Below are 19151 nucleotides of genomic sequence, written 5' to 3' on the forward strand. Positions count from 1 at the left end.
AAAAAAAAAAAAAAAATTAAGAGTGTTGTACAGTAGGGTTCGGCTAACTGGGGAGCCAAACTACTCAATTTGGCTTAGGACAAAATAAACTGGCCAATTAATCAACAGTAAAAGGAGACAGTGACTAACTTGGACAAAAAAAAGTTTTGTTTAGTTGTTTTTTTTTTTCTTTTTTGGGTGGAGGTAGACACACTGGAAAAGGTATTCCAGAACACCTGGATCAAAATGACCTTTGCTAAGTCAACTCTAGAAATTGATCAATCATATCTGACCTGGTACACACAAATTTCAGATCTCCTTCTTAGATGAAAGCTAAAACCAGAGTTATCCTATAACCAGAAATGTGGGTAAGACACTAAAAGATGGTCAGTATACATTTATAAACTCTACACTGTAAGGCTACACAGGCACGTGGAAGAATAAGCAAGATCTTGGTCTTGTTTAAAAAAAGAAAAGAGAGAAAAAAAAAACATCAAGCCACATCCTGGAGTTGAGAACAAGTGAGGAACAGCAAATGGCCATTAGTATAATTAACATGTACTGTCTCACGTTTCCCAGTTAAATTTATGGAAGACACTATTAAATTTCAGACAAAATATATATATTTCTTTTAAATCTTTACAATAAATCAAGATGTAGAAGCTTACATAGGGCACATTTTTGTTTATTTAGGTACTCAATTCCATCTCTCTTGGATGCAAATAACCCTGGTGACAGTGTGTACAAAGTCTTCTCTTTGCTTTCTATAATTTTAAAGCAAATAACACATTTGACTGTATTTAAGTCTGTGCAAATAATCCTTCAGAAGAAATATCCAAGATTCTGTTTGCAGAGGTCATTTTGTCTCTCAAAGATGATTAAATGAGTTTGTCTTCAGATAAAGTGCTCCTGTCCAGCAGAACTCAAAAGGCCTTCAAGCGTTCAAGAAGTGTAGTTCAGATAAGACTGGGTCATACGAATTCCAGCTTCCCGTGCCCACTGTACATGCCCCAGTGAACGAGCGAGAGGATCTTATCATTGCTGAGGTCTGCTTGTCTCATTTTATCACAGGTCAGACAGCAGTTCTCGTGCCCACTGACCGGCACCATGCATTCCAAGTCTAACTTTGCAACCTGCCCCTTCTTGGAATGGTGTCCATGAAAGCTGTAGTGCAAACGGGAGAGCATCTGTTGCCGCTGATCCTGCAGCCTCTTGTTTTCACTTCTAAGCATCCTCAGGGCCAACATAATAAGCAACACTAAAATCAGCCCTCCAGCAATGGGCACAGCAATGACTGCGGCCCGGAACCACAACTCTTTGGAGGAAGTCAGCTCCTGCACCTTGGTGATAAGGTTTCTGCTACCATCATGCTGATACCTGTTTCCTTGTCCTAAAGGAGTACAAAGAAAATGATCAAACTCCATGTTAACTCCTCCTAGAGATATTCATAATCATCAATTCATTTTATCCAGGAATTCCATTAAAAAGAAGCTTACAATTAAGTCAACGATATTTAGAAAATATTGCAAAACTATCTAAAGAAGCTTACAAACGCATTTGTTTACAGACTGTCATTACTGAGATGTAATGGCCTTTTAATGTCTTCAAAATGTTGAAAAAACAGGCAAAACCTATTATGTAGACAGACATCTAATGCTCAGGCAGACATAAAAGGCACTCAATCAAGATGCATCTTTGTATCCAGCCAGGCTTCTCCCTCTGGTGTCTCTAATTACATTAACAACAAAATCAATAGCAGACACACGAAGTCGTGGCTGTCACAAGTCTCTAGATCAGGCAGGCATTCTGGTTAGAAACGGCTTCTACCTACCTGAGGCCTCACCCTTGGGAGGAGAGAGAACATCGTGCAGCCCTCTGTAATTGCACATGTCTTCATGACAGCATTCCAATGTGGGCATGGTGGTGCCAGAGTGGTTTCGGGCCTGTTTGGCTTGGCAGATGTCTGCCGTGCTTGCAAGAGAGTCCAGGCAGCCATGGGTGAGTGGGGAATTTGAGTTCTGAGGATCAAGAAGTCTAGAGAAGCAGGCGCTGAGCTCAGATTTACACATATAACCAGTGGCTACACAGTGGGCAGCATCACAGTAGCATCGAATTTCACCTGAAGACAATGAGAAATCACGTCAAACTCTGCTCCAGAAACCAGATAAAGCAACTATTTAGGCAGCTGCTAAATCCCATATTCAAAGGCACGAACTTTTACATCATCCAAGCTCAGGGCTCCAGTCCATGGAGCCTGGAGAAGCCCTTCCCTGCAGCCAGTAGGTAAGTTTCAATCCAGTTAAATGTAATTTTGGCAATGTAGTAATCCCAATAGCAGGTTTCTGAGGAGTTTAGAGAGTCATTTTTAAAAAACTTGCTTTTTGAAGGAAATAGTAGTGAATATAATTTCTCCTACCATAATGTAAATCACGTTATTTATTCATTTTAATCCTACATGACCATACAACATAAAATGCTAGGCTTTTTGATTTTGTCAGTATAAATATTTGATCGGAACTACTGAATTGTTTACTATCCCACAGGACTGTGCCAAGAGTTAAGAGCTTTAGCTAACACCTTATAAAGTTATTAACTAGAAACACGACAATCTAGAAATTGCCCAGGTCAGGAGGTTTTAAAACTATGAAACTCGGCAGCTATTTGCAACCTCTCTAGAAAAGGCAAACTTTTTGCCTATAAAGATCTTTTCGTGCAGAGGAGCTTTTAGTCAGTATATTGTAAAACAGGAACTAGGCAGTTTACAATTAGTGGTTTGCTTGCCAAAGTCAATTTCTTTCAGCCCAAATGGAAAGTCATAAAAGGTGGGGTGAGTATAAAACTGCAAGGCTAACTTCTCCTCCTCCTCCTCACAAGTTTTACATGTAATTCGACATGTGATCTAAAAGGGGAAACATTGAAACTGAAAATCCTCTGCTGGTTGAATGAAAAATCCTTAAGGAAACCTCAAATTTTCTACAGGAAGTGATTAGAAGTTTCCTTTATAAAAACTTATTTTGTGAGTTGCATGGCTCGGTTCACATTTTGTCACAGGGCAAGATTGGAGGCTTTAATATCAGTTTCTAGTTGAAATAATCTAGGTCTTAAAGTTATCACTAATACGATATCCACCTAGTGGACCCTGGTGGCTGTCACATGCCACAGCAAGTAAACTGAACTAATGCACAAGCCTCTTCCAGTTTCCCATCTGAAGATCCGAAACCTCCACTCTGAAATTAAACACCAGGATCTGCTGTTTTACAAACCTCTTTCCACCCTTACCTTTCTTCTTCCCCCTCTCTCTGAATGCCGAGTAAGGTGTCCCATTTAATTATCTGTCCAAATTCCAGACCACGGTATGGCGGTAAGGTATGCCCTGCTTTCACGGGACACTGCCAATGCTTCCGTTCTAAGAAAAACCAGCCCACTAAACACAGATCTTTAGCAACCCCTAACAGTCCAAAGCTGGGGTTCTCGCTCCTAAATCTGCACTCCCCATCCTGCAGCTGGGCCCAAGTTCCTTCTCTGCTTCAAGTAAGAGCCTGGCTTTGCAGAATCACTTCTCTGCTCTTTCTCCTCCTCGCTCCAAGCTCACTTTATTTTCCACATAAAGCTCACCAGTCTTCTGGGGTGATGACTACATATTCCTAGTTTGACAAATTCCATATACAGATTTAAAGTATAAATAAAACAGATTAAAAGCCCATTTTGACCCTATTAGTTTCAGACCTTCTACAGAAAAGGAAGACTGAATACAAGTAAAATGCTGCTTAAATGTTTATGAGAGCCTATTTAAAATACTGTATTTTCAATGACCTAAAAACAGCCTAATAAAATTTTGACAGGTAACTGGGAAAGTTCTAACTACTTTTTTTTTTTTAATTAGAGCCACATTTTAAGCAAGCAGAATGGACTTTTGTACCACTGTATTAAAACTATATTTCTGTCGTTCATAAAGTTTCTTCCTGTGGCATGCAAAAGGCCAGAAAGGGGACTGGTATTTTGAAACTATGGAACAATGCCCTTCTGTTTCTGCCCCCTTCTCGTTACTGTATGTAGTGATTAAACAAAAATGTCTGCTTTAGTCAAGATGGCTACAGGAGAGACTGCTGGCTTCTTTTAAAGCTTTTGAAGTCCGCAGCCGTCAGAAATCTCTGATCCCCTAATTATATCATTATCAGGCACATAGTTTCGGTATCTGTGACTTCATGTCAGCCTCAGTCCCTCCCTTTTCTGCCCGCCTTTGATAGGGCCAGGAGGCTCCCTTCTGCAAGCTGCAAGGGCTGTTATTTAGGGTTAATTACACCCTTCCTTCCAAAATAAATAAATACTGTAGCACATCATCCTTGCTGGGCTAGCTTATGCTTTAACCTCATGCCTGCTACATAGCAATTAGAGAGAAGTAGGGGGGTGCAAAGGCTAAACAGTGCTTCCTACTTAAAAAAAAATTATCTGTTCACAGAACAGTAGGTAGATTTCATAGCAGGGAGGTGAGGGGAACCTTGAAATTCAGAGGAAGTTCGGATTATTTCTATCTAAAAGGTGAAAGCCTGCAGAGGAAAGAAGGAACTGACCCGCTGCCTTTGCCTTTTTTTTTTTTTTTTTTTTTTTTTTGGTCCTGTTTGTAAAATATGAGGTGAGTAGCAAATGAGACGCTGACAGAGCCTACTCCTCCCGGCTACTGAAAAGCAACACAACACACACTCCTGCACACCTCGGACACCTTAACTCCCAGGGAAACCCAAAACACTCGCTCGCACACACTCAGAGAGATGTACGCAGAGACACACTCACACAGAGACTCACATACACATTCAGAGATACAAAGACACTTAGAGACAGACATAGAAATGCATTCAGAAAGACACTCAGGGTCACAGAGATACATTGAGAAATACAGAGACTCAGACACATTCAGAGACACAAAGACTCAGAGAAAGAGACACAGAAATGCATTCAGAGATAAATTCAGAGACATACTCAGAGATACACTGAGTGATACAAAGGTTCAGACACACATTCAGTGACACAACACTCAGAGAGACACAAATGCATTCAGAGATACTGAGGGTCAGAGACACACGCACAGAAATACATCCTGAGGCACTCACACAGACACACTGCGGGCACGCGGCAGCTACGGGCCGGGATCTGCGATTCCTCCCGGTCGCCCGGGCCCCCAGGGTGAGGAGGCGGCGGCGTCGAGCCGAGACTCCGGCCTCGCTCCCCGCTGGGCTGCAAACGCGCCACTCCCCGCAGGCAGAGCCAGGAGGACCCTCTGATCATCGACTGCCCTGAGATCGCAGTCTGCATCCACGCGCCAGGCCACCGCCGCGACTTCTAAGAATACAGTAACTTGTCGCGACCTGCGGCTCCGGCGCGGGAGGGAGCCTCGCCCACCGCTAACAAAGCCTCTGCAGCCGGCTCCAAAACCCCGCGGCGGGTACGGGACCCCGGGCCCCTTGAGCCCCCAGCACCCACCTTTGGTGAGCAGCACGGCCATGGCGCAGAGCTCCAGCTGCAGCCAGATGAAGATGTAGCTGGAGTGGCGATCCATTGACGCCCCGCACAGCCGCGGCGCCCCCGCCGGCTCCCGGAGCCCCGGCTCGGCGGCAGCCTACTACCCCCGGAGCGCGCAGGGCATGGGCCCTGCCCGGAGCGGAGGGCGCCGTCAGCGGCGGGGCTGGGGTTCGGGCCGCGGCCGGAGCATGGAGCGGGGCTATAGGGCGCGCCTAGGAGCCCAGAAAAGTTTCCCGGTCCCGCCTCGACGGCCACCGGCTCCCTTGCCCCACTCGACTCTAGGGCCGCACGCTACCCCGGGCACCGACGCGGGCCAGGGTGGGCTCCCGGCCTTCAGTCCCCACTAGCGGCCACTCTCCGCGAAGACGGCAGGGGCTCCCCAGTGAGCTAGCGCATCCACCGCAGCTCTCCCCTGCGCCAGCCCAGGTCCCGCCGGCTCCGCGCCGTAAATAGCGCCCCGCGCGGGGACCCAGCCCGCGCGGCCCCGCCTCGCCCCGCCCCGCGGCGTCCGATTGGCCACCGGGCTCCTGTCAATCCACCCCGCAGCTGGGGGCGGGCCCAGACGCGAGCGCGGAGGGACCTGCTCCGAGGCTCCGAGAGGCGCCGGCGTCTGGGGCGCCCGGCTGGGGCGCTGCCGTCTCCCGCGCTCCCCCTTGCGGAGGCCTGCGCGTCCATGACCTTCGCGAGGCTCCGGGGGAGCCCAGCCCCGGGACCCGCGCGGGAACCCGCCTCCCAGACCCTGACGGCTCAGTCTCGGGCGGTCAGCGTCCCCCAGCCCGGGGCTTCTTTTGGGTGCCCCCAAAACACGCAGGGCGTCTGCGTGGTGGTCCTCCCCGGCCGCACTGCGTTTTCTGGAGCCCCCGGGGGCGACTGACGACGCTCCGGCCTGTGCAGGTGGCGGAAGAGGGTTCGGGTGGGAACCTGGACGAGGCGGCCCAGCGCTGAGGTCTGCGTTCAGCCTTCGCCCCCCACCCCCTCAGCGTGTCCGCCTCGAGCTGCCCGCCAGGGGATCAATAAAGCCCAGACAGACCGACTGTTGATCAGTTAGGAGCCGCTAGGTTCTCCCGGGTACACGGGACGAGTAGCCGGCTAGAGACACTTAACGAAAATTAGCAAATCCAAAAGCACCCGGCGCCAGCGAGACGACACTGGCCGAGACTGACACTCAATTAACCACCCCCCCCCAAACAATCGCTGGCAAACACGCCGGCTGACCCTGATCAATATCAGCCCCGCAGTGATCTCCTCCTTGAGATGCTAATTCATTTATTAGGGATCGCGGGGCTGCCCTTCCCAAGGTACTCAAGGTGGTCTTGCTGTAGTTTTTTCTTCCCTCGGCTCTGGAAGGAATTAAGCTTAAAACTCATTATCTGAGGGAATGTTCTTTTATCCTCTCCCTCCAAAACCTGAGATGAACAAAAGTCAACCATTTGCAAAATTCTTCTTGAGAATCTGCCAGAGCTTCCCTACCCGACATGTCAAAGGGCGGGGGAGTGGGGAAAGAAAGAAAGAGAAGCACATTTCATGCTAAGGTGAGAATTATAAAGTCAAATCCTTTAGGACTAGAGTGCAGACATGAGCTTTAAGACTAAGAAAAATGTATAATTGTCTTGAGGACTGAAAGTCAAGGCGAACATATCTCAAACGCCTAACCTTTTAAAGCTGTTGAAAGTCTGCAGAGCTGCAGGATGTAGGTAATGAAATTGCCTTTGAAAAATAATGTTTATGTGCAGAAAAATAAAATAATTTCATAAACTGATGCTCAGACCATTACTTGTCTAGATCAAAATTGCATCTAAAAGGAGAGAAGGAGAAGCCCAGCAGAACTTTTAAAAGAAAATTAAACTGGTTAGGGCACCAGGTAAACAGCAGGTTTCTCAGACAAGTTTCTTAAGGGGTGTGCTGACAAGTCAGTCCTGGGGACGAGTTTGATTAGAACTTCCTGGCTACTAGAACCTTGACAAGTTAACAATTGTAAGGTTTTTATGCAGGCAATACTTTTTTTTCCCAGACGGAGTCTGGCTCTGTCGCCCAGGCCAGAGTGCAGTGGCACTATCTCGGCCCACTGCAACCTTCCACCTTCCCTGTTCAAGCGATTCTCCTGCATCAAGCGATTCTCCTGCATCAGCCTCCTGAGTAGCTGGGATTACAGGCGCGTGCCACCACACCCGGCTAATTTTTGTATTTTTAGTATAGACGAGGTTTCACCATGCTGGTCAGGCTGGTCTCGAACTGCTGACCTTGATATCTGCCCGCCTCAGCCTTCCAAAGTGCTGAGATTACAGGTGTGAACCACCGGGCGCCGGAGGACAATACTTTTTATGTAATGATACACTTTCTTTTAGAGAGTCAATTATTAGCTAAAAGGAAACTTTCAGGGTATATTCGTTCAACCTGGCCTCCCACGGTATAGGCCAGGCTTGCAATGTCTGGGGTTATAAAGATATCAGAAACTAGATAGTAAATCTGAAAACAATGGAGCTGGACAATGATAGAGATTTATGTGCATAATGTTACCATGCCTAAAAGAAAGAGGTTAACTAGCCTGGGAAGGTAAAGAAAGCCAGTAAAGTCTCCTAGAAGCAATGATATTAAGGATTAGAGGACCATTACAAGCACAGAGGACCACAGGAATTTAGGAAAGAAAGTATTTGATTGTGCAGGGTAGTAGGGGTGGTAAGTAGCGAACAGGTAGTTGGGATGACAAGCAAGTCTTTGTGATTGCAGCATAAAATGTGAAGAAGTGAACAGAGACGTATCAGAAATGAACTATATTTCCCTTTGATGCAGATAAGTACTTGTTTAATGGAAGAGGTCTGGGGAATGTGTTGGTGAAAGTTGCATTGTAATAGACACTTTCTGAGTGTCTCCCAGCCCAATTCAGAGAACGTCCCTTTTCTCTGGAGTGGGCCGTTGCAACCTGATTAAGAGACTCTGACCCTCTAGCCATAACTAGTCACATGACCCACGTTAGGTCAGTTAGAGTCTCTCTTCTGTGTCTTTGAACAGACATGCTGCTCAGTCCCTCAAGGTCATTTCACGGGGAGACATAAAAATTTTGCTTTGGACTACAGCTGTGGTCCACCTGTCTGCAAAGAAAGAAAAATGATGAAGATATGCAAAGTGGCAAAGACTTAAATCCAAATGGATTTCCAGTCACTCGGCCTCACTTCTTGTCCTTAGGTTAACTCAGTAACCTTAATAAAGTCCCCTTTTTACTTAAGGTTCTTTTCCTTGCAACCCAAAGAAACCAAACTAAGATATTTGTATTTTATTGAATTAATGTTGACTTTGAGCACTCCAGGTTGTATATATCTTTTTGTTCCAAGTCCAATTCTGAATAAGAACTTGGGATCCATTTTTTAGACAATGATTTCAACTATTTTGTTTTTATTATTAATGGGCAAACTTTCTAAATGACCAGAAATTAAAGAGAAACAAGTCTGCACTTTATCTAATGGTTCTGGGGAAGACACGGACTTTTCAACTAAATGAATCAGAGTGTTTGAATCAATGTAGAATATCAAAATCATTTTAGGGATAATGTGTCAATGATGAGGCCATATCAATAGTTGAGAGAATAGGCAACAATTTTAATTCAATTTAAGACTCTTAAGGAAAATTGCTTCTCTAGAGAATTTTACTTATGCTTTGCACATAATTCAGTTATTACTTTCCTACATGTAGGTAGATAAGTAGAAGGAAAAAAAAATAGTACAATCTACTGTCCTTTTGAAGTTTAAAGCAAGAAATGAAGTCAATGACCAAAATTCTTTTTACACCTACAAAAGGATTCTGAAAATACCTGGGAACAAGCTGTCTATACCCAAGAACAGAAAACTGATTCTACACCTAACTGAAACATTTAAACAGTATAGTAGTTTTTTATTACCTTCAAACAGCATTCAAGATATAATTTATCCATGGCATATATATATATACACACACACATATGCGTATATATATACACACACGTATATATATTATATATATGTACACACATATATATTATATATATACACACATATATATATTACATATATATATATATTTTTTTTTTTTTTTTTTTTTGAGATGGAGTCTCACTCTGTCACCCAGGCTGGAGTGCAGTGGCATGATCTCAGCTCATTGCAATCTCTGTCTCCTGGGTTCAAGCAATTCTCCTGCCTCAGCCTCCCAAGGTGCCCACCACCATGCCCAGCTAATTTTTGTGTTTTTAGTAGAGATGGGGTTTCGCCATGTTGGCCAGGAATCTGGAACTCCTGACCTCAGGTGATCCGCCCACCTTGGCCTCCCAAAGTGGTGAGATTACAGGTGTGAGCCTCTGCGCTCAGCCAGTGATACATTTTTATAGTTGGTCTCCACCACAAAACCCATTCTGTTAACAAAGCTGCAAATGCTCTACCAATCTCTGCTTACCCAAATAATGCCATTGTTTCCCAAAGTTGTAGATGACCCCCTTTTCAGCACTACTTCTGTCTTCACAATGACAATAAAAAAAAATTGCTCTGAGTACATTTTGTTCATAGAGAAGGCAGTTGTGTTCAGGTTCCTGGCTAGCTTACAAACAACTATTGCGGTCTATTGATAGGATCTAACATTTCTGCCTGTTATACAAATCTACCAACTAACAATCCACAGAGGTTAGGTAACACTTTGAATTTCCAGTAGCAGCTTTTGTTTCTTTCTAAAAAGTCATTTGTTTTCTGTAGAAGTTGGGAGTTCAGATCTAAAACTTACTTTCATTGGAATAGGCCAAAGATAAGGGATTAGCCCAACCCAAAGGAATGCCTGTCTAGTTGGGGGGTTTTTTGGTTTGGTTTTCTTTTGATTGTTTGTTTTTGGTTTTCCTCTAAAATGGAGAAGGAGATAAAGATTGACTGTAGCACCTGGAAGGTAGGGTGACAGGACTTGAAAAGGAAGGACAAGACTAAAGCTCACATTCCAAAATGCCCATCTTCCCCCAGATGAGCCAAAATGCTCTGGGGTCATGCAAATAAACCATAATAGTTGTTGAGTTGAGGCTGTCTTAAGAATTTGTAGGCTGGTGGCTGGGCATGGTGGCTCACATATGTAATCTCAGCAGTTTGGGAGGCTGAGGTGGGAGGATCACTTGAGCCTAAGAGTTCGAGACCAGCCTGGCCAACATGGTGAAACCCCGTCTCTACTAAGCACAACAAAAAGATTAGCTGGGCATGGTGGTGCACGCCTGTGACCCCAGTTACTCTAGTGGCTGAGGCACAAGAGTCTCTTGAACCCAGGAGGCGGAGGTTGCACTGAGTCCCGAGATCGCACCACTGCACTCCAGCCTGGGTGACAGAGTGAGACCCTGTCTCAAAAAAAGAAAAAAAAAAAATTGTAGGCCCAGCACGGTGGCTCACACCTGTAATCCTAGCACTTTGGGAGGCTAAGGAGGGCAGATCACTTGAGGTCAGGAGTTCGAGACCAGCCTGGCCACCCAACATGGTGAAACCCCATCTCTACTACAATTTACAAAATTAACCGGGGCTGGTGGTGGGTGCCTGTATTTCCAGTTACTCTGGAAGTTGAGGCGGGAAAATCACTTGAACAGGGAGGTGGAGGTTGCAGTGAGCTGAGATCACACCACTGCACTCCAGCCTGGGCAACAGAGTGAGACTCTGTCTCAAAAAAAAAAAAAAAAGAAGTTTGTAAAGCTACAAATTTGGAATACAGTAAGAGTCTTCCCTAGTTAAAGATCATTACTTTAGGAACTTGATAATGGGCATTATTTATAAGCAGATAGTATCAGATACATTCTGTGTCATCCTTGGCTTCTGCATAAGTCTTTGTTCTATTAAGTTGTGTAATATAACCCCCAATTAGGCCAGCAGAACTTTAAAAAATTACTCAGTAGCTGCTAGTTTTGCCTAGCTGATTTGTTTTAAGTAAAATGATGAATTAATCTTTTAAAGTTGACAAATTATCTTAAGCAAATTTCTGCCTAACAGAATGCTATTCAGGAATGCAATGCAAAAGTATTTTTTAGTTTTTTCCCCTTAGCTGATAAGACTTCACTTAATTTTTTAGAATAAAAAAAAAAAAAATGTTCAGCCAGTCATGGTAGTTAGAGCCTGTAATCCCTGCACTTTGGGAGTCTGAGGTGGAAGGATTGCCAGGGTTCAAGATCAGCCTGAGCAACATAGTAAGACCTAATATATTTTTTTAAAAAAAATTTAATTATTCATGTACAAACCATTTAAATCCAGAAGCTTTGATATTTTTATTAGAGAACCAAATATTTAGACCTTTCCTTGAAATGGGATGAAATCTTTCATCCTTCCTCAGCACCCACTCATGCTTCTCCCTCTCCCCACTCTCCCTGCCTTTGATGGTCCAGTAATGGCTCCTATTATCCTATCCTGTCCTTTAGAATCTCAAACTCAAATCTCAGTGACCCAATTGAATAAGGTATTTTGCAGTGGAACTTCAGTATTCTATTTGCTATTATGTTCTGGCCACTGTCATTGTTTTTACTTCATAATAATTCCTGAGAAAATAACTATATAGTATTTGTTTTATCATTTACAAAGTATCAAGACACACATTATATTTGATGTGTGAGTTCAAGCCATGAAATAAACTGCCAGCCAAATGTGCATATCTTCAAATATTTAATGCATTTCAACGAGATTTATGGGCAGAGGTTATAAAGAGAGTACACCCTAAGTGAGGTCATCAATGAACACAATTCTTGTTCTTATCCTTGGTATTAAGGGAAGAACTTCTTATGCATTTTTCTCAGATTGAATAATCTTCCTTTGTTCTATCTGTTCACCTAACAAATGAGCTCCTATTCTGCTATGAATCCCTTAAACACAAAGAACTCTCTGATAAGGTAGGCCGGCTCACCCTATAATCCCAGCTACTTGGGAGGCTAAGCTGGGAGGGTCACTCGAAGCTAGGAGTTTGGAAACAGCCTGGGTAACATAAGGAGACTCTGTTTCAACAAAAAGTGTAGAAATTAGCCCCATGTAGTGGGGAGCACCTATGGTCTTAGCTACTTGGGAGGCTGGGGCCAGTGGTTCGAGGCTACAGTGAGCTATGATTGCAGCACTGTACTCCAGCCTGAGTAACAGAGTGAGACCCTCATCTCTAAAAAAGCAAAAGCAAAACCAAGTAACTATCTACCGTCCCATTCACAATTTAGTGCCATTTAGTTACATGTTTAGCCTATACTTTCAAAGACATCATTTAAAATCCTTTAAAACATCTACGTGGCTGGCATGATGGGTCATACCTATAATCCCAGCACTTTGGGAGGCTCAGGCAGGAGGATTGCTTGAGCCCAGGAATTTTGAGACCAGCCTAGGTAACATAGGGAGACCCCTATCTCTACAAGAAAATTAAAAAAATTAGTCAGGCATGGTGGCTCGCACCTGCAGTCCCAGCTACTTGGGAGGCTGAGCTGGGAGGATCTCTTGAGCCAGGGAGGTAGAGGTTGTAGTGAGCCATGATTGCACCACTGCACTCCAACCTAGGCAACAGAGTGAGACCCTGTCTGAAGTAAATAAATAAGTAAAAATAAAACATTTATAGTACAACGTTAGTCAACTTGTTTAATTAAAAAGAAGAAAGAGGCACTAAAGATTAATTTAGGAGGGGTTTGTGGTGTGGACACAATAGGCTTACGGTATGGTTACTACTAACTGGTGATTGACAAGCACTGCTTATCACCTCAGGGAGCCAACCTTCCTGGAGCTGGAAGCCAGAGACTTGGGCCTCTTTCTCTCAGGGTTGTCTTTGCTTCTTGCCTCTCTGCCATTGAGCTGTCATCCTCTCCTTATTCGTAGGTTTTACTCTCATAATTTCTGCTTGTTTTTGTCCAATCGTAAGTCCCCTATACAGAGAGATACTGCCCAAGAGATGGTTTCACCTTCTATCACTACGGCAAACTATCACAGTCGTTTGTTCAGCTTACGGAGACACCATCCCCAAATACTCAGTCTGTGACCTCTTTAGCTTGGGTAGGGTTCTGGCTGATATGAAACCTGGGTACTGCTCTCAGCAAGGGTGTGAACCAGAAAGAACACACGGAAAGAGGTATGGGCAGGCTGGCACCATAAAGCATGCCATATTTTTTTTTTTTTGAGACGGAGTCTTGCTCTGTCACCCAGGCTGGAGTGCGGTGGCTGGATCTCAGCTCACTGCAAGCTCCTCCTCTCGGGTTCATGCCATTCTCCTGCCTCAGCCTCCCGAGTAGCTGGGACTACAGGCGCCTGCCACGTCGCCCGGCTAGTTTTTTGTAGTTTTTAGTAGAGACGGGGTTTCACCGTGTTAGCCAGGATGGTCTGGATCTCCTGACCTCGTGATCCGCCCATCTCGGCCTCCCAAGGTGCTAGAATTACAGGCTCGAGCCACCGCGCCCAGCCCAAGCATGCCATATTACATAAAGTTAATTCACCTATAAAGAAAAATAAAGTAGGCCAGGCTCAGAGGCTCACACCTGTAATTCCAGCACTTTGAGAGGCTGAGGTGGGAGGATCACATGAGTTCAGGAGTTCGAGACCAGCAGGCCCAGTAGCAGATGCCTGTAGTCTCAGCTACTTGGCGGCCTAAAGTAGGATTACTTGAGCCCAGGAGTTCCAGGCTGCAGTGAGCTATGATCACACCACCACACTTCAGTCTGGGCAAGAGAGAGAGACCGTCTCAAAATAAAAGAAAAATGTTAGTGAGTGAATTTTGACCTTCGCCAAAAGGCTGAGAAGTGATTAGTGCGTGGAATTAAGATCAGTCCTCCAAGTCAGGCGCGGTGGCTCATGTCTGTAATCTCAGCACTTTGGGAAGCTGAGGCAGGTGGATCACTTGAGGTCAGGAGTTTGAGAACAACCTGGTGAACATGGTGAAACCCCATCTCTGCTAAAAATATAAAAATTAGCCGGGCATCGTGGTGCACGCCTGTAATCCCAGCTATTGGGGAGGCTGAAGCAGGGGAATCTCCAGGAGGCAGAGGTTGCTGTGAGCCGAGATAGCGCCACTGCACTCCAGCCTGGGCAACAAAGTGAGACTCTGTCTCAAAAAAATTAAAAAAAAAAAGAAATCATTCCTTCAAATTATTACTTCTGTGTGACTTTATCACTTGAGTGTTTGCTATCATCTAAAATAATGTAGCCATTTGAAGACAGCCCATTTTAAACAGACTGAAGACTCAGAACCTTGCAGAGTCCAGGACCATTTTGAACTCCTGGATCATTTTTAATATACAACAAACTTGAACGGCTCGTCTTCTTAGTGGGGCCATGGCAACGAGCAGAGTTTTTATTAGCTTCTTGAGAAAGATGAGTATTTGGAGTGAATAGTCAACCTGGCATTTTCCACATATAGTGGAGGGGGAAGGAGCAGGAAAGATGCCCGTGATGCAATGTCTATGAGCAATGACATTGCTTGCCAGTCTGTATGGAATACATGAGCAAAATCCATCAACATTACAGCCAAAGAGTCAAAGTAGTCACTTGTTTCCTTGGAGGTCCATCCACTCGGCTCCACCCCGTACCACTTAGTTGTTCCTCATTAAATCATAGGAGTATATAAAAAGAGTTCTCTGGGCCTGGCATGGTGGCTTTTGCCTATAAACCCAGCACTTTGCGAGGTCAAGGAGGGTGGATCACTTGAATCCAGGAGCTCAAGACCATCCGGGGCAACATGGTGAAACCCCATCTCTACTAAAAATACAAAAATTAGCTGGGTGTGGTGGTGCATGCCTGTAATCCCAGCCAATCAGGAGGCTGAGGCTGGAGGATCGCTTGAGCCAGAGATGGGGAGGCTGCAGTGAGCCGAGATTGCACCACTGCACTCCAGCCTGGGTAACAGAGCAAGGAAGAAGTAACACTAAAGTAAGAAACTGAAGTCCTGCATTTGTATCCACGCTCTATTACTCAATATTTTGTTTATTTGTTTGTTTGTTTTTTGAGACAGGGCCTCGCTCTGTCACCCAGGTTGGAGTGCAGTGGCACAATCTCAGCTCACTGCAGCCTCCACCACCATGGCTCAAGTGATCCTCCCACCTCAGACTCCCAAGTAGCTAGGACTACAGGTGCATGCCACCACACCCCGCTAATTTTTAAATATTTTGTAGAGACAGGGTCTTACCATGTTGCCCAAGCTGGTTGTTTATTTTATTATTATTATTATTATTAAGATGGAATCTCGCTCCATTGCTCAGGCTGAAGTGCAGTGGAGCAAGCTCACTGCAGCCTTTGCCTCCCGAGTTCAAGCAATTCTTGTGCCTCACCCTCCTGAGTGGCTAGGATTACAGATGTTTGCCACCATGCCTGGCTAATTTTTGTATTTTTGATAGAGGCAGGGTTTCAACATTTTGGCCAGGCTGGTCTCAAACTCCTGGCTTCAAGTGATTCACCTGCCTCAGCCTCCCAAAGTACTGGGATCACAGACATGAGCCTCCATGCCCAGTATACTCAATGAGTTTTTATGAGCCAATCAATTGGCCCCTTGGTACTCAGTTTTCTTGCCCATAAAATGAGAACAAGAGTGTTTGGTAGCCTGCCTGCTCCAGAGATTGCTACTAGTGCAACTTGAGGTCTTCGTGTAAGTTTTGTTAACTGTGAATCTCTATAGAAATGGTGACCAATTTTCCTTAGAAATTGGTCTAAGGAAAAGTTTGTAATATTTGAATGTATTTATGATGACTTCCCAGGGCGTTTCAGGATTTTCTTCTCCCTGGAGCTGAAGATTTGAAGTGCAAATAATGTTAATGCCAAGTCAGCCTGTGGCCTGGGCAGGGTGATGGTATCTCTCTGAAAACGCAGGAATCTTGCCAACAAAGGTTTGCTCCCATGACTGGTGATAGTTCAAGAATCAGCCGAGGCAAATTGGTTGGCTAACTTATCATTACACAAGAAACTTAGCTGCTCTCATGGAACCATAACTGGTGCCTCTAGTCTGCTGGAAAACACAAGAAGATCTTCCACCCTGCAACATGACACCTTTAGATAACCCATCTCCAGTCCGATGGCATTTTTCGAAGAAGTCTGATGTTGCTTACTCACTTTCAAACGGAAGCATTACCTAAGAAAATCCTGATTAATTATGGATACACTTGCCATGAACTGTACTCATGAGCTGTCCTTTTTTTTTTAGGGATAATCAAGAGATTTCTGAAATGGCTCCTGCCCTCAAAATGCTTCTAATCCACCTGCCATTTTTTTTTTTTTTTTTTTTTTTTTCTTTTCAGGTGACTGCTTAATTTTAACAGAGGTCTGTAGGAATGATGGGAAGGGGCACTGGTACTTCTCTCTTTCCTAATCCTTCAAGTCATCCCTGAAGATCCGCAGTTTTCCTGGAGACAGGTGAGGTCCAGCCCCTGAAAGAGGCAGACGGTGCAGAGAGAAGAGCCTATGTTTTTGCATTTTTGTCAGAGGTGAGGTATCAAGGTACAATCAAAGCCTTTTCACATCTGAAATCTTTTCGTTCCCATCAGCCAGTAGGACTCCAGCGAAGAGAGAGGGAAGAGGGAGACGGGCGTCTCCAGGAAGATTCACCTTCCTATTGACAGATCGGGAAGTTTCGGGGAAATGTACTCCAGGCTTCACACATCGTTACTGATTCCCGGTTCGTTGGAATACATATAGAAAAGTACTTAGAGAAATCAGTTTAAGTATAAGATAAATGCTGATCCCCGGGTCCCTCTAAGTTTCTATTGACAATAGCAAAACAGCAGCCGCAGCGCCATTTCGGTTCAATCGAAGAGATATTAGCATCCGTTTTAGGCAGGGAGAACATCCAAAAAGATCGATACCGAGGGGAGGGCGAGGCTGGGAGAGCGATCGGGAGCCGAGAGCGAGTGAGCCAGAGAGGGCGAGGAGAAGGAACGGGAACCTGCGAGAGATCCCTCGGGGGAAATGCAAACGCTGGAGAGAGGCACCAATTATGATAATTGAAGGTAATGGTGCTGAGGCGCCAAGGAGCTCCGCGCTGTTTTACATCATCCAGCTCCAACCCAGACGCGCCCGAGCCCGCCCCTCCCCGGCCGGGTCCACGCCCTCCCGGGCACTCTGGGGCCCCTGCCCTGGGCCGGCCGCGCGCAATTCGGGTGCCCCACGCGGACCAGCCGCTCTCTGTCTCCCCTACCGCCTCCTCTGTGCTGACTTATGGAGCGACCCCGACTTGTTGCAAAATAAAACAGGGGCACAGACACTTGTGGTCTGGACAGACTTCCCCCAGGCTAGAGTCTGTAGGGACTCGAGACATCCCTGTCCCCATCCCGGTACCAATGCGCCCCTGTTTGCGCTGTGGTTCTCAGTCTCGCTCCCACCGTAACCTCCTTTCCCCTTTCCCCTGTAACTTGGGAAATTTAAACCAGCGTCTTAAAAATAAGCCGCGTGGGAGCCCGGGAGTTCGTGAATGTGGCGGACAGGATTGGAAAAGATTTTACTGTTGTTCAGCTTCTGACCAAAATGGGATCTTTGAGTCACTGAATTTTAAGGAGTCAGGAGAGATGGAACAGCAGTTTCCCCGACCTAGAGGTTCAGAGAAGAGACCCACGGACTTCAGGGGCTGGCCTCCGTATGAGTGAGGTGTGTTTTTCAAAGCTACCGGGTTTTGTTTGTTTGACTGATTTCCTTCCTTCCTTCTTTCCTTCCTCCCTCCCTCCCTTTCTCTCTCTCTCTCTCTTTCTTTTTCTTTCTTTTCTTTCTCTCTCTTTCTTTTCTTTCAATATGTTTCCTTTTATTTTGAAATTGAAACAGCAAAATGAAGTGGTTTCTAGCTGAAACAAACTTCACCGGAAAGAAAACTGGAGTGTTCCCTCATCCATCAAAGAACAAAGGCCAAGGTCTGAGCCAGCTGCCCCACCTCCCCCAGACAGAGCAATGAACAGATTAAAGGATGGGAGGAAGGATACAATCAAAATCGGGTGGTCATGGCTGGCAGATAAAAATATGGAACGCTTCACGACTTTGCCTGTCATTCTTGTGCAGGGGCCTTGCTAATCTTCTGTGTATCGTTCCAATTTTAGTATATGTGCTGCTGAAGCGAGCACCCTTTTTTTTTTGAGACCGAGTCTCGCTCTGTCGCCCAGGCTGGAGTGCAGTGGCGCGATCTCGGCTCACTGCAAGCTCCGCCTCCCGGGTTCACGCCACTCTCCTGCCTCAGCCTCCCGAGTAGCTGGGACTACAGGCACCCGCCACCACGCCCGGCTAATTTTTTGTATTTTTAGTAGAGACGGAGTTTTACCGTGTTAGCCAGGATGATCTCGATCTCCTCACCTCGTGATCCCAAAGTGCTGGGACCCGCCTCGGCCTCCCAAAGTGCTGGGATTACAGGCGTGAGCCACCAAACCCGGCCTTTTTTTTTTTTTTAATAGAGACAGGGTCTGGCTATTATGCCCCGCCTGGTCTCAAACTCCTGGCTTCAAGTGATCCTCCTGCCTAAGCCTCCCAAAGCCCTGGAATTACAGGCTTGAGCCACCATATCTGGCCAATTGATTGCTTGCTTGCTTTTTTTAAAATTTTTATTTTTGAGATGGTGCCTCACTCTGTTGCCCAGGATGGAGTGCAGTAGTGCAATCTCAGCTCACTGCAACCTCTGCCTGGGTTCAAGCGATTCTTCTGCCTCAGTCTCCTGAGAAGCAGGGATTATAGGCATAGGCCACCACCCCCAGCTAAGTTTTGTATTTTTAG

The 19151-nt window shown here is 45.5% G+C and overlaps 1 protein-coding gene and 1 non-coding gene across 2 annotated transcripts; both read right to left on the reverse strand.

Moving 5' to 3' along the window:
• Window positions 1-584: 584 nt before the first annotated feature.
• BAMBI (BMP and activin membrane bound inhibitor) lies at window positions 585-6093 on the reverse strand. The gene is made up of 3 exons (XM_023194681.3): window positions 5458-6093; window positions 1811-2098; window positions 585-1369 (listed from the first exon to the last, which is right to left on the reverse strand). Exons 1-3 carry the CDS (start codon window positions 5531-5533, stop codon window positions 951-953), a joined length of 783 nt encoding a protein of 260 aa, XP_023050449.1. The 5' UTR covers window positions 5534-6093; the 3' UTR covers window positions 585-950.
• A 12311-nt stretch (window positions 6094-18404) lies between these two features.
• Window positions 18405-18511, reverse strand: LOC111528063. The gene has a single exon (XR_002726852.1). It is a non-coding gene; the product is annotated as a U6 spliceosomal RNA (small nuclear RNA).
• Between the last annotated feature and the right edge of the window lie 640 nt (window positions 18512-19151).

This window comes from Piliocolobus tephrosceles, chromosome 9 (assembly GCF_002776525.5).
Source record: "Piliocolobus tephrosceles isolate RC106 chromosome 9, ASM277652v3, whole genome shotgun sequence".
Lineage (NCBI taxonomy): Eukaryota > Metazoa > Chordata > Mammalia > Primates > Cercopithecidae > Piliocolobus > Piliocolobus tephrosceles.

Bases quoted from the DNA above. Each gene is read 5' to 3' on its own strand.
- BAMBI (XM_023194681.3), bottom strand. From the start codon at position 5,533: ATGGATCGCCACTCCAGCTACATCTTCATCTGGCTGCAGCTGGAGCTC. The intron at 2,099-5,457 runs GTGGGTGCTGGG...CATTGTCTTCAG, and splicing joins GGCCGTGCTGCTCACCAAAG to GTGAAATTCGATGCTACTGT. The intron at 1,370-1,810 runs GTAGGTAGAAGC...GTACTCCTTTAG, and splicing joins TCCCAAGGGTGAGGCCTCAG to GACAAGGAAACAGGTATCAG.